This window comes from Montipora capricornis, chromosome 14 (assembly GCF_036669925.1).
Source record: "Montipora capricornis isolate CH-2021 chromosome 14, ASM3666992v2, whole genome shotgun sequence".
NCBI lineage: Eukaryota > Metazoa > Cnidaria > Anthozoa > Scleractinia > Acroporidae > Montipora > Montipora capricornis.
Genome location: NC_090896.1, coordinates 28,176,664 through 28,192,611, shown reverse-complemented (window position 1 = coordinate 28,192,611; position 15,948 = coordinate 28,176,664). Strand labels below are relative to the sequence as shown.

At 38.8% G+C, this 15,948-nt stretch overlaps 1 protein-coding gene across 11 annotated transcripts in view; it reads right to left on the bottom strand.

Annotated features, from left to right (window-relative positions):
• The window catches only part of LOC138032539 (transient receptor potential cation channel subfamily M member-like 2), a 47,853-nt gene extending 33,398 nt beyond the window's left edge, over positions 1–14,455 (bottom strand). Inside the window, exons 1-7 of one of the 11 annotated variants that reach the window (XM_068880243.1) lie at positions 14,380–14,451; positions 10,196–10,377; positions 9,979–10,056; positions 3,402–3,508; positions 1,975–2,087; positions 1,099–1,293; positions 1–176 (exon numbers count right to left, since the gene is read on the bottom strand). The exon at positions 1–176 is cut by the window's left edge and continues 11 nt beyond it. In XM_068880243.1, the coding sequence (XP_068736344.1) occupies positions 1–176; positions 1,099–1,293; positions 1,975–2,087; positions 3,402–3,483 (566 nt within the window). In that variant the 5' untranslated portion in view covers positions 3,484–3,508; positions 9,979–10,056; positions 10,196–10,377; positions 14,380–14,451. Of the gene's footprint in view, positions 179–1,098; positions 1,294–1,974; positions 2,088–3,401; positions 3,509–9,978; positions 10,378–11,807; positions 12,202–14,379 lie in introns of those variants that run through there. The other 10 variants (XM_068880241.1, XM_068880242.1, XM_068880246.1 and 7 more) reach the window with 10 other exon arrangements.
• Positions 14,456–15,948: the final 1,493 nt, after the last annotated feature.

Below are 15,948 nucleotides of genomic sequence, written 5' to 3'. Positions count from 1 at the left end.
CGCCCCTTATCTCTGCAGATGTGAATAATGTAAAACAGAACAAAGAGAACTGGAAACAGCAGCACGTCGAACACACACCAGATGTTGAGAAGACACCACTTCCAATATTTCAGTGTTCGGAATTCACCGAACCATTTGTTGTTCATTAAGCCACGAAGCACTGGATGTGCTAAAATCTACAATGGAAAAAAGAGAATTCGTCAATTAATGCACGTAATTAAAATACTCTTAAAGTGCACCTAACCCCAAAATATTTTTTTCGCTAAAATAAATCTTTGCACCTGTTCGAAACCCATTGCGGCCATTTTTTCCTTTTTCTAACAAATCCTGCCATTTTATGGGCTTCGAAAGTTGCGAAAATCCAAGCGTCTTTTGTTCACGACCGAGTCAGAAGGGGAGTGGGTCTATTCCAGCCTTGGCGTCACATACTGATTTACATTGCATTAACTCTTTGTAAAAATGCATGCAAAGTAGATTGTGACGTCAAAGCAGGAATAGACCCACTCCCCTTCTGACTCGGTCGTGAACAAAAGATGCTTGGATTTTCGCAACTTTCGAAGCCTATAAAATGGCAGGATTTGTTAGAAAAAGGAAAAAATGGCTGCAATTTGTTTCGAACGGGTGCAAAGATTTATTTTAGAAAAAAAAATATTTTGGGGTTAGGTGCACTTTAAAGTGAAAGAAATTTAGTGCAGAAGTAGTTTCGTTTCACTGATGTGGTTCTCAGTTCTTGGTGTTAGAGTTGTTCTTGTTGTTATTTCTGTTTGTTTCTTTGCGTTAACTGTTTAACGGAAACTGGAATTGCCATACTCACACGTCCGACAAAAAGCCCGCCAGGCCCGCCATATATTCAGACTCTTGGCTCCGTCAGTTTCAAGTGCGATCCACCTCTCCCCTTAAATTTCTTGTGCAAACTTCCAGAAAGTTGCAAATGGACTACGGTCGGGTCAGGTTGTGCATAGAGAATCTCCACGATGAACACCACAAGGACATGCTTTCGGACAGTTCTTTTGTGTTATGATCGAGGGTGATTTGAACCGGGCAACTTCCGCTGAAACATTCTTAAGCCGACCGAGTTTAAAAGCTTTGGTTTCTTACCTTTTTTTGGTCCATTTCTATAGCATCATCGATGACTTGATCCAGTGAATCGGCAAAAGTATGGCGGAATTCTATATCTGATTTTAACGGATTTAACAGCGAGCAAGAGAACTCGTCCACAGAGTTGGCCAATTTTGTAAACTCTTCCTCGTCTTGTTCCTTCTTGTCTGCTCTACGACGCAGCTCACTGCTTGCCTAACAAATGAACACAATAATGTGTCAAGCCTCCTAGAGATAAACATTCACCTCGCAAACAAACGGCGTAACGTATATATAGTTTATGTGTTCGGCTCCTAAATGACGAGTGCTACGCGGACGAGACCGTTTGGTGCTATTATATCAGTAATATGTTAAAATTACGAGTGTTTTTTTCGGAGGAAAGTCACATTTTACATCTGTTCACAATTTTTCTCTCGTATTCTAGGTATTTTTGACATATCACAAGATTTTAGAAATCTTACCACTGAAAAAAATTTCTCTAGATCACAGTAAAACATCTAGACTGAGTAAGGTCTTCCGTACATATCTGCTGGTTGGTGATAAATACTTTATTTGTCAAAGTAGGTCTATCTCTGGGGGGTACTCCCATGTGAAAAGGTTGGGGATACTCGTCGTCTCGTGCAGGGGTGTAAATCACTGATTTTGGTCTTACTTAGGGTGTTCAAGACGAAACGTCACGAAGTTTAACCGTCAAGGTATCGTTTAGGGTTGTATACTGTCTGTCCGTTTTCAATGGTATCTTTAAAGATCAAATACAGCTCGAGCAGCACCCAAATTTGTCTCACTTTAATAGCGCGTTTAATTCTAATTTTATTCTCCAGCATCCCAAAACGTTTCGCCTGAGAGTCTTATTGATAGGCTCTATATATCATCTACCTTCATTGCCACGTACAATGTGTTGTTCTTGCATTTTGTTAAAACTTGCGGGTTAAGCCTGTCTGTTATGTCTTCCACATCCCCCGTCTTAATCATCTTCATCAATCGAGACTCTAAGAAGGAATAGACCCAGACTTAAACATCACCGCTGCTTTAAAAACAGTTATAAAAGAGCGCATTTTGATTCAGTGTATGTACTCTCAGGATGAGAGTCACTAGAGGATGTTTCACGATACTGATGCCGGGCAATAGACTGTGATATCTTGATTTGCCCCGAAAGATCAACCCACCCGAGACTTCCGAGACTGTAAAAAAATACATTCCATTCTCTGCCGACTATCTACATATATTTGGACAATCACCTTCTTCAACTATTTTTCTGTTTAAACAAGAGGCTCAGGATGATTACGCTTTTGTTCAAGAGGCTTCTTCTTTAGCCTGCGTCAGTGAGCATTCCCGTAGGAGTGAAAGAGTTTTCGGCATTTTTCCCCAGGAAAACTGGGACCGAGAGCAAAAAACTGAATCGAAGGAAGTGGGGGAGGTCCGATAACATACTGATTATTAGGGACTTTACAATAGGAAGGCAACGGCTACGAGAACGCCACAAAGCATTGAGCCTAATGAACAAAAACAAAGGCTCTGCACGCTCTGTGCGTGCGTTTTTCATTTTGGTACATTTCATTTGGACGTGAGAACCTGACCAGATGTTTTATAATTTTCTTCCTAAACAACCACACCGTTCATGCTAATTTTACTCCTACAATGTTGATACACACTTTCCATTCCGAACGACTTGGAGTTATCACGAAATTATCACAATAACGGGAAATAATATTTTAGACAACGTTCTCGGTGGCGTCGCCGTCGTCCTTGCGTGAAGTCCTTATTCTTGGGTTTCACTCACGTGATCAATAGCCATGTTTTTCAACGAAAACAAAAGAAGACATTAGCATAATAATAGCTTTCAATTCCCGGAGGATTGGATCGGGACACCAACATGGCCGCCATTTCATTGTTTGGGGACACCAACATGTCGGCCGTGACGTCAAGTAAAATCCAAGAATTGTGCGGCCAAAATGCGGACATTTCTGCGATCATACGGCAACGCTTGCTATACGCAGGATAGAAACTCGCTCCTAGTAGACAATAGATGGTCGCAATAACAAAATGAAAGATTTGTCCACAACAAAGCCAGAACAATTACCGGGTTTATCATTGACCATAAACATAGTTCACTTTTTCAAAAGGGAAAACGTTCTATATGATTGTTAGTACCTAACTTTTCGGAAACTATCGACAACTTTGCATGGTCGACAACAAAGTAACATAAATCACTATATCTTTTGTTTGCATCAGTATCGTGTCCCAAGACAAGCCAATATTCAATCTTCATCATAAACATTTGCGGGAACTCCGTATCAACCTACCTTGTTCTTCTTTCTCTTTGGCTTCATCTTGATCATTATTTGACAATTCTTGTAGATTTATTCCACTTTCTGATTCTTCCATTGTCTTTTCGTCTCTCTAAAAACCACTAACAAATGCAAATTTCTGACTGACAAATGAAGCAACTGCTTGAAAGGAACCGTACCAAAACTTTCTACTAAAGTTTTAATGAGCGCTACAATAGCTGTGATTACACACACCTTAGGTTTGGGGCCTTCCGGAGGGTAAATTGCTTGAGTTTGGTTCAGCTCAGGTTTCATGTTACCCTTGGGGATGAGGTTACACAGTAAAAGACTCCCCGGCTAAATTGCAAAATATCCCGTAACACTAGTTATTCTGCGTAGCTCTTATAAATGGCTACGCAGAAATGCGTTCGATACCGATATAAGGTCAGTGTAAAATGCAGACTGCAGACCAGGGGTAAAATGTACACTGAGGTTATAATGTAATCGCTGAAAAAGCTCAAACCCTTCAGAAATGCTAACCTTAGGCCTAATTATGCATAAAAGAATATTCAAGCTTAACTGTTAGCATTTGTTAAGGGTTTGGGCTTTACAACAGTTACATTATAACCTCAGTCTGCATTTTACCCCTGGTCTGCAGTCTGCATTTTACACTGACCGGTTCGATATATCAATATTCACACAGGTTTTATGGTTAAATTTGAATATTATTTTGTTTAGAAACCTCCCTTGAGACTTGTGAGACAAAGAAAACAGAACTTAGCCGTGAAATTTGACCATAAAGTCTTGTAGCTATACCTGAATACCAGGCAATAGGCTGTGATATCGTGTATATAACGAACTCCGTCTCGGCCTACTGCTCTCTTATCTACAGTTATTAGGCCTCGGCACTGATTTCAAACTGGTTACCTTTCAGTTATTGTAGTGCTTATCAACAGTTATTACGGCTCAAGTAACTTCGCTGAATTATGAATAAATTACAACAGAGTAGCTGCGTAGCCACCTTCCAGAGAACTTGAATGAATTATAAACAAATGACAACTCGAGTAGTCGCGTAGACGCGTAGCCACCTTCCAGAGAATTTGAGTGAATTATGAATAATTGAGAACTCGAGTAGCGGCGTAGATGCGTTGATGGCTGCACCGTGTAACTAGAGATGCGGGGTAATCTGCAATTACTCCGACTCCCCTCAGGATGTGATATGATATGAGTTCACTGAACTTGCAAATTGTAGCAGAGAAAATTATAACTTAATCAGCTTCGTAACTGACAGTCTGAAGGGCAAACTCATGAAAATAAAGAAAGAAATACTCAAAGTGATGCACGAAACCCTGCCATGTTACGTCGTGCGCTGCAGTTAGCTACGTTCTGCTTCATGATTAGCCAAGCCATCTCAGGGAGCATATACACCGCACTTTTGATCAGCTCAGGAATTGTCATGGGAAGTTCTTTTGTTGTTTTTTATGTATCCATGGAAATAACTTAGGACATTTTCGGTCTAGGGAAAGCGGTTACACACAAAAACGTCCTTGCCAGTGGATAAACGCTATTTACACATGGATAAAAGGGCTAGTGTAACCACAGCTAATGGCTCTGCGTGCTCTGCACGTGCAAGAGTTACATATTTTGGTACTCTAATTCCGTGACCATTCTCTGAAGGATACCTTCTTATTATGCAGAACGTAAATATTACGTGCCAAATGCGGCATTTGGAAAGGATTCTGTCTTTTCAACTGGAACTGGCTCTTAAAACCCATATAGACTGAACACGTATTACATATACATTCTTGATAAATTCTTACCTGGTAAAATACAAATTCACTGACCATTAGCTATGAGTATTTGTAATATCATAATTATCACAATGACATATAATTCGGCCCGGATTGCATGGTGAAATTACAACTGATGTTTCTTTCACTTCGATGAACATTTCATCCCTGAAACAAGAGTACGTGGTGTATGATTCTTCGCAGATGTCATTTTTATGAATGCAAAATAGAACCGAGAAAAAAATTCATATAGACGTTTTAAGTGCTAGCCTCTTTATCAGGTACAAACCAGTGATAGCTTTAGATAGTCCTATTATGCAAAACAATAAATAAAGCGCGGAGTGCGGATCTTCTTCTCCCTTGCCGTTTTACGCGCAGCACACGACTAACTGAACGCCTGGTTTTAGCAGTTAATCTATATCTTCCAATCAGCGAGCTCTTTATAACTAACAAATCAGAACGTGCTATGCTTGTTTTAATACGCTATATCATTGATTCTTACTTCAGAACTCGAATCTGTAGCTCTCCTTTTGAGCTCTTCGGAAACGCGCTAAAAGCAACTGACGAAGGATTTAATTATTTGATTTTTCCTTCTTGTAAGAAACAATCGGTGGCTGGTCATTAGAGTTCTGAAAAGAACTGTCTTTCAGCTTTAAAATGCAAGACCGGTTTCGGAACCAAATAATTAAATCCTTCGTCAGTTGCTTTTAGCGTTTTCGAAAAGTAGAGCTAGTTTCGAGTGCTGAACTAAGAATCAAGTCTCTTTAACCAGCATAGCGTTTTCTGATTTGTTAGTTCAGTAAAGGGCTCGCCACTCGCTTATTGGAAGATATAGAATATCGGATCATATTCAGCAGCTGTGCACGAGGCCCTATGTTAAAACAGGGATAAAATTAAGCATAAAACAACCTATATAATTCTAGAAACAGACCGCACCCTATGTAACTCTTGTTTCTTTTGTAAGCGCTTAACTAACAAACATCATCCTTTAACAATTTATCAACATAACAATCTTGGGGTTAGAAAGTTATAAGGAATCAAATTCTAACACTACTTAGTTCTAACGGCGTTGTAACTGTTTAATTAACTTATCTCAACTGAACTTGCAGTGCTTTACTGTAATTACTGCTTTGCTCAGAATGCTTACAAACGCCGTCTATGAGACTGCTTGCTAACGCCGTCTTTAAGACTGCTGACAAAGGCCGTGTGTAACACTGCTTACAAAAGCCGTGTGTAACACTGCTTAAAAAGGCTGTGTGTAACACTGCTTAGCGTGTGTAAGTCTTGTTAGAAAAGCCGTCTGTAAGACTGCTTACAAACGGCTTGTGTAACACTGCTTTCCAATGCTGTGTGTAAGTGCTTCTGCGCGCAGTATGTTATGGGTGTTTGTAAGAACGCCTCGTGTCATTTTAGAACCTTACAAAATGTCCGTGTAACATGATACTCTTAAAAGTGCCTTATTCATCCCGAGACTCTTACAAATGCCATGTGCAATCGAAGATGTCTTTCAAACGCCTTGCGTAGGTTAAAACAGACTTGTGTATAGAAACTCTTAAAGCCGTGCAGTGTGTAAGACGTCTTACAAAATCCTTTTAGAAAATCGGCGTGCGCAATGCGAGTTGTGCTTGTGATAAGGGTTAACACTGCCCAGTTCAAAAGTTTGTGCCATTAATACAAAGAAGCCATTACATGCACTGGGTTGATAAAAATGGTTTTTATTTTTGACAATAACTAGTGAATTAATTTAAGGTATAAAGAAAACTTAGCTTTTAATTGCCTCGTCGTGTATAGTTTGAATGAAAGTATTTTGAAAAAAAAAAAAGAACGATTATCCTTACTAGTCTGCGTATTTAGCGTTTCGGTAGGTTTGTTGCCGAGTAAAAAATAGCAGGCAGGCGAAAGCCTAAAAATGAGAGATTTTTGCTATTTTCTCCTTTACTTTGGAGCCAAAAAGTGTCATATATCGTATGTCGGTCTTCTTTGTTCAGAAACCTCACTGAAAAGCTTTCCGCGTTGCGATGCGTTACTACGCTCATTTTTCTGATTAAAAGGAATTAACTATTTAAATTAAAAAAGTGCTTTAACTACGTAATTATTTTTTTGAAAATGCCAAAGATTCGGGTCAGTCGGACGACGGTAAAAGAAAAATAAAAAGGGGGTGGCCTAAACAACAAAAACATTGCAATATAGAGGGTGAACAGAGGCTGGGACAGCCTTTTTTACATGATGGGACGCAAAAAGCCCTAACTGTAAGTACTTTAAAGGAATGCTAGTTCAGCGCACTAGGATTCCTAACATACTTTTCATTGAGAAGCGCAAGTTTTGACACTGTAGGTGTAAGTTGTAATCCGTTGCAATGTCATGGAGCGGTCATTTTATTGAAAACGACCCAGAGAACTCCAGAGAATATGATCCTCAGTGAACTGTGCGTTCTCTTTTGATGGCGCTGAACGAGACGTCAAATCCGTAAACAATTATTACAGGGTTGTTTGGAAAGGAAAGGAAAGGAATTTTATCTAAGTGTCTCGTGGGTTTAGCACTGGAGCACTAATTGGGGACACTGTAAAGTGAAATTAACAATCAACGCAAATCAAGGCAAATGCTGGTTTTTGGGGAGAGGGGAAACCGGAGTACCCACAGAAAACCTCTCGGTGCAGAGTAGAGAGCCAACAAACTCAACCCACATATGACGCCGAGTCGAGGAATCGAACCCGGGCCACATTGGTGGGAGGCGAGTGCTCTCACCACTGCGCCATCCCTACATGGCGGATCGAATTTGGAAGAGAATCATCTAGACATGTGAAAACACTAACGAACAAAGATCAAACCAGAGGAAAGAGTGGAAGAAAAGGAAACCACCATTAGCGACAAGAAATGTTGCAAGAGACATTTCAGCGGAAATTACTCGAAGAAACAAGTACAACAATTTTTCACGCTTGAGACCTGAAATGGGAAAATCTTTATAGCTTAGCACGGTAGTGAGAGAACTGTTGAAAACAATGGTAAATCAAAGGATGTTGCCAATATACAGTGAGAAAAATTTCCCGCTCTTCTCCCCTAGAATGCAGTTAATTTTCTTGTAAGCTTCCAGCAACGTTGGTCAGAATTTCTTTTTACTCTGTTCCTGTGGGGTCGTTTCGATTACTAGGGCTAATGATCATAGGGAATATGTAGCACTTTAAGTTACTCTCTGACAAATGATGTAGTTGCTTCGGTTTACTTTCCTTTGGCCTTCTCACTATCATAATCACTGACGCTGAAGCGTTTAGTCTTAATTCTGTTTCTGGTTTGCCAATAGCGCTGACGTATGTTGAATTTTTGTGTGCATTGGGCAATCGAGGCGACAGTGAATTGTAAAGAAAATAGCATCATCTAAATCAACTTCAATTAGGAATTAATAGGTTATGGTGACGTTTTTTAAACGAGCTTTTTAGAGAGCTTTCAAAAATTTTTATTGGGATTACCCCTTTTTATTGGGATCTAATTTTCTTCCCTTTGACTCCACTTTGGAAAAGATCTTACGATTTATTTTATAGTGCATGGAACAAAATTTTCTCGCTATAATGAATTTTTATCCAGGTTTGAGTACTCCTTTTGTATTAGCATTTATTTTGCTTTTTTTTAAAGCTTTGTCATGTTAGTTTTTTAATAGAAAACGACTATCGTACGTTCCCGCCAGTGGTTCCACGTGATCGCCATAGTAACTTCATTGGCGGAAGAAATATGAATTCATCGGTAATGTCGCAGGCAAACTCGGAAAAACAGTCCGCGAGTGCTCCATCGAAGTAGTCAAACCTATGATCTTCCATTTACTAGTTGGAATGCTCCCCTACAGGAGACTCATTGGAGCTAGGCCATTAAACTAGGTTCTAGCGACTCTACAACTTTGTCCAGAAAGAATTGAGGGTTTAGTTGAGTGCACTACACCTGCAAGTAATCGTTGGGAGGATTTTGTAAGAACAAAACCGCTAGTGGGTGAAGGAGTATTAAACGATGTACAATACACGAAACAACACTTCTTTGTGACTCATAGACAATCATATTTAAAAAAAGAAAGATTAAGGCAACTTTATATCACAGTTTGCCGTCATTTAAGGGTCGATTTGTCCTTTACTGGAATAAGAATTAACATAAATATATACATGTACATGTACATTTTGCAGCGCACTCGGCAAAGTCTCTGAATTTTGGCCGTTCCGGCTTAGGTGGCTTTATGCATTCTAACGCAACCTTTTCGAAGCATTACTACAGGCCAGGACGACCTCTTATCGGCTATTAACATGATTAAAGACAATAAAAACCCGCCAGTTCAGGTGAAAAAACGCAACATGCATTGTTACAAATTATCTAGTAAACGGCTAAACCTACTTTCCACGTTACATCAAACTGTTTGAGGTGTGTCACCCTCCAGTTCAGATGAAAAAGACGCAACATACATTGTTACAAATTATCCAGTAAACAGCTAAACCTAGTTTTCATGTTACATCGAACTGTTTGAGGTGTGCCACCTTGTCTCTCATATACCGGGCTCTGAAATCGTTAATCATTACACATATACTGGGAAGTGAAAGCGTTAATCATTACATGAAAGCAGTGAACAACAGAGGGCTCAGAAATAGTACTAGAGGAACAGTGGTTATTTACTGAGGAACAGTAGGCTTAGAGGAACAGTGGGCACAGAGGGTACAGAGGAACAGTAGGCACAGAGGAAACTTATGCACCGAGGAACAGTGAGCACAGAGAAACAGGATGCACGGTATACAATGGATAACAAAAGAAGAAACCAGAAGACTAAAAGCCAGCAGTTTTAAGGGTTAAGTTACCTTGAATTGGGACGTGGCTGCCTCCACTCTTTTTACACAGGGAGTCGATATTGTTGACACAACCCAGTTACCTCTTTACTGAAACCCAATGAATTCGTTGAATTAAGGGTGGACAATTCCTGCACTTTGACAGATCACGAAAAAGTGGTATAGCTTCTTTAAAAACTCCAGCAACAGAGAGGGCAAAGAAAGGTAATACAGTTTGCCAAACTCTTACTGCGAAACTCGGAGATCCGTGAACATTGGAATCCAGGCTTGAACGGGACTTGGACTCAAGACCGTGCGATTGCGCTGCAATGAACCATCAAGCGACTTGGGAGCTAAAAGAGTTATCCTGGCTGCCTCCACTCTTTTTACACAGGGAGTCGATTTTGTTGACACAACCCAGTTACCTCTTTACTGAAACCCAATGAATTCGTTGAATTAAGGGTGGACAATTCCTGCACTTTGACAGATCACGAAAAAGTGGTATAGCTTCTTTAAAAACTCCAGCAACAGAGAGGGCAAAGAAAGGTAATACAGTTTGCCAAACTCTTACTGCGAAACTCGGAGATCCGTGAACATTGGTGTGATTATTTATAGTATCCTATTGTGGGTTTTACTCTTCTTAGTCACTATACATACAAGGTTGAAACGTCCTTCATATCTGGCTGCTATGTCGTGGATAATGGAGCCAAAAGGTCGAGACAGCAGAAAGCAAATCGTTATCTTTAAGAAGATTACGACAGTTTTTTTCTTTCCAAGAAAAGCGTAAGTGTTAGGTGACGTGATGAACTTGTTGGTTTAAATTAGGCTTTTCCCGATTTATATGCATAATCTCCTTAACTTTAAGTTGAAATTTAGTAGGGGCGGAATCAAGGATTTCGAAACAAACCGCACAGCAAGATTGACGACAACGTTCTGAGCTTAGTAAATGTTTATGAATGTTTTGCCTAGTTGTTATATAGTCCTAAAGGTTTTTCAAATATTCTGTAACTGACGATGATGTTCGTCACATCAAAACATGTCTTGGAAAGAAAAAAAATGCCGTAATCTTCTTAAAGATAACGATTTGCTTTCTGCTGTCTCGACCTTTTGGTTCCATTATCCACGAAATACAAGGTTCAAGTTTTTCATCAAATGTAGCCCTTTAAAGAAAACGACAAAACTTTTAAGATTATAAGACATGTTTCGACAGAAATTTCTGTCATCTTCAATTGATTAATGTCCAAAGCGTTAGAACTTGAATTTATGAGTAGGAACAAGTGAATTAAAAGGATAGTTTAAGGACGCGTTCGATTGACCCTATTCCGGAATAAGAATACGTAGAGTGAGGATTAAAACGATATGTTTGGCGCGTTTCAAAGCAGCAAGGATAATAAAAATATATTTAAAATAGCATTTTAGCAGATACTTGACAATTTTAATGTGAATCTCCGTAAAAACGAAGGATTTCTAACTTATATTCCACGTATTCCTATTCCGGAATACGGTCAATCGAACGCACCCTAAGATTTACCTAACGTTTTGTACATTAATCAACTGAAGCTGACAGAAAGTTCTGTCGAAACATGTCGTATAATCTTAAAAGTTTTGTCTTTTTTTTTAAAGTTCTGATTTGCCTGCTAATATCAAGATCCTGTGGAAATAGAGCCCTGCTTTAAAACTGAATTTGGTTTTTTCCATTCTTTTACAAGCGCTCGCGGAGCCAGGAGATGCGATTCATTCACTTTGCCTTCCTTTGATTGGATCAAGAATTGGACCAAGAATTGTTTGTTGGAAGCTTTTTCATGATCACTAAACAAAAAGTGTGCGATAAACCATAATACTACCCTTTACTAAAAACCTACCAGTTTCCACCTTTTCTCCGGGATTCTCAATGGGTGCTTTGTTTTTCGAAGGAATGAACTACGATATTAATAGCGCTTGTCGACTTCGTTCCAAGTCTTTAAATCATGATTTGGGCGGAACATTCTTCAACTTTGATAGCTCACGTGTCTCCGCGTTAATCGAGGGCTTTTGTAATGCTATACCCTCTCGATAATCCTCGACGAATATCAACGATTTATCCGAGCAACAAATAATATCACAAACAGCGGGATCGGTAATCAGAATTCGAAGTACCTACATGCAATGTGTTTTAGCGCGAAAGTAGAAATTTGTTTTATTAGTAGTTTTCTTTCTCATTGGTCGCCTTACGGGTGTGATTTTTCGTTTCTTTTGGGTTAGTGACTCATTCACTGATCTCTGTCCCCTGCCTCACTCAAAAATGGCGTTTTCAAAGAACTCAACTGAAAATAACTTAAGATTGTAAGTTAATGATCTTCAAAGGTACTTACTAAAATTTGAACAATTTCCTTATTAAATGAATTCTTCTAGTGATTTATTTGTTCCATCAAAGATCGAATTGATTTACCTACTCCAGGTTACTTAGGTAAACAGCTGGGCAGATAAGCTCTTTGTGCTTGACGTGTGGGTTTCTGTATGTGTATACGGTAGGTTTCTTTTGAGCGGGTTTGGCACCATATACCTCTTAGATAATAGCTAGGCGTGGCCACTGACTGTGAAACCGTATCTGGGAGCACCTTTTTGCCTTTGTTTAGCCTGCGCATTCGAGCAGTCAAGCATGCTCTTCATGTACCTCGAACCCCTGGGAGCCTTCTCGCAGGCTAGTCTTCGTAGAATAAAACTGTCAGTAACCGTTTGTCAATTGTGGCAACAAAAAAAGACAGGATTTTTTTTCCTTTCTTCCACCCTTTTTACATTGGAAATCAATATTGTTGACACAACCCAGTCACCTCTTTACTGACACCCATTGAATTCATTAACGGTGGACAATTCCTGCACTTTGACAGATCACGAAAAAGTGGTATAGCTTCTTAAAAATCTCCAGCAACAGAGAGGGCAAAGAAAGGTAATACAGTTTGCCAAACTCTTACTGCGAAACTCGGAGATCCGTGAACATTGGTGTGATTATTTATAGTATCCTATTGTGGGTTTTACTCTTCTTAATCACTATACATACAAGGTTGAAACGTCCTTCATATGTGGCTGCTATGTCGTGGATAATGGAACCAAAAGGTCGAGACAGCAGAAAGCAAATCGTTATCTTTAAGAAGATTACGACAGTTTTTTTCTTTCCAAGACATGTTTCGATGTTACGAACATCATCGTCAGTTACAGAATATTTGAAAAACCGTTTGGACTATATAACAACTAGGCGAAACATGCATAATTAATTATGATTAAGTGACAAAAATTACATATTTGAGTGAGTTACAAAGTGTTTGAAAGAATGTAAAGCCTAAAGCGTAAGTGTCAGGTGACGTGATGAACTTGTTGGTTTAAATTAGGCTTTTCCCGATTTATATGCATAACTTCCTTAAGTTTAAGTTGAAATTTAGTAGGGGCGGAATCAAGAATTTCGAAACAAACCGCACAGCAAGATTGACGACAACGTTCTGAGCTTAGTAAATGTTTCGCCTAGTTGTTATATAGTGCAAGCGATTTTTCAAATATTCTGGAACTGAAGGTCATGCTCGTAACATCAAAACATGTCTTGGAAATTAAAAAATGTCGTAATCTTCTTAAAAGATAACGATTTGATTTCTGCTCGACCTTTTGGTTCCATTATCCACGAAATACAAGGTTCAAGTTTTTCATCAAATGTAGCCCTTTAAAGAAAACGACAAAACTTTCAAGATTATAAGACATGTTTCGACAGAAATTTCTGTCATCTTCAGTTGATTAATGTCCAAAGCGTTAGAACTTGAATTTATATATAGGAACAAGTGCTAATTATGCTAGTAACAACGGAATGTACATAACACGTGACAATGTGAGAATTAAAAGGATAGTTTAAGGACGCGTTCGATTGACCCTATTCCGGAATAAGAATACGTAGAGTGAGGATTAAAACGATATGTTTGGCGCGTTTCAAAGCAGCAAGGATAATAAAAATATATTTAAAATAGCATTTTAGCAGATACTTGACAATTTTAATGTGAATCTCCGTAAAAACGAAGGATTTCTAACTTATATTCCACGTATTCCTATTCCGGAATACGGTCAATCGAACGCACCCTAAGATTTATCTAACGTTTTGTACATTAATCAACTGAAGCTGACAGAAAGTTCTGTCGAAACATGTCGTATAATCTTAAAAGTTTTTTTTTTTTTTAAAGTTCTGATTTGCCTGCTAATATCAAGATCATGTGGAAATAGAGCCCTGCTTTAAAACTGAATTTGTTTTTTCCATTCTTTTACAAGCGCTCGCGGAGCCAGGAGATGCGATTCATTCACTTTGTCTTCCTTTGATTGGATCAAGAATTGGACCAAGAATTGTTTGTTGGAAGCTTTTTCATGATCACTAAACAAAAAGTGTGCGATAAACCATAATACTACCCTTTACTAAAAACCTACCAGTTTCCACCTTTTCTCCGGGATTCTCAATGGGTGTTTTGTTTTTCGAAGGAATGAACTACGATATTAATAGCGCTTGTCGACTTCGTCCCAAGTCTTTAAATCATGATGTGGGCGGAACATTCTTCAACTTTTATAGATCACGTGTCTCCGCGTTAATCGAGGGCTTTTGTAATGTTATACCCTCTCGATAATCCTCGACGAATATCAACGATTTATCCGAGCAACAAATAATATCACAAACAGCGGGATCGGTAATCAGAATGGAATTCGAAGTACCTACATGCAACGTGTTTTAGCGCGAAAGTAGAAATTTGTTTTATTAGTAGTTTTCTTTCTCATTGGTCGCCTTACGGGTGTGATTTTTCGTTTCTTTTGGGTTAGTGACTCATTCATTGACCTCTGTCCCCTGCCTCACTCAAAACTGGCGTTTTCAAAGAACTCAACTGAAAATAACTTAAGATTGTAAGTGTTAATAATGATCTTCAAAGGTACTTACTAAAATTTGAACAATTTCCTTATTAAATGAATTCTTCTAGTGATTTATTTGTTGCGTCAAAGATCGAATTGATTTACCTACTCCAGGTTACTTAGGTAAACAGCTGGGCAGATAAGCTCTTTGTGCTTGACGTGTGGGTCTCTATATGTGTTTACGGTAGGTTTTTTTTGACCGGGTTTTGGCACCAGTAACTACTCCACTGACGTCTTCGGAAAAAATCGTGATTCTTTAAACCGAAACCGTTGACGAATTTCTTTAGTTGATTAAACGCGTTGTCGTTGTAAAGGGAGCTTTTTTTTCGTAATTTTAACTGTCGAGTTATTCCTGCCAAAAAACCGAAGGACGTAGCCAAGGTTGGAATAGGCGGAAGATAAAGCTTTTCCATGATTCTTTGGATCAGCCAAGAAATCCAATGTGTACTTGTTCAATTTTTTTTCCGGAAAGTGTGAAATCACAAAATTCCCGCTTTTAAAGTATTGATGTGAGCTTATGCCACAAATATTTTTTCTGAGGATAACCGAGTAAAGGGACTGCAACCCTTTTTTGCGCCATCTCCACTAAAATAATTACAAACATACCTTTGATCTGTTAAATTGTGAAACGTGAAATGGTACTGATCAAATGACAGCATTTTCCAGATGTTTGAGACACGTATTTGGAAATATTAGATCTGGAATATCACATTGGTAGATGCACGGAGATAACAGAAATTTTTTTCGGACATGGGGGATTATAACGCCTATCCCGACCGCAAGAAAACGATCTCAGCGTGAAACTGTACTTACAGTAGAAGTAACTTGCGTCCCCTCATGTCCAAAACTAAATTTCCAAGCCTCCATTAATTTGGCTTGGTTAATTAAGAACGAAAACGATTCAAAAAATAGGGGCAAAACCAAGGAAAATGAACATAAATTAGTAAGCCATAACCGAGAATTCGAAATACTCGAGTTCGAAATAAGGAAGTTCAACTGTACTGGAGATATTTACTGTTGAATAAAACGCTGAAAAATCATTGTAAGAAGTGCTTGAAAATAACTAGTTTTAATTGACTTAAACTTATAACTGTGCTT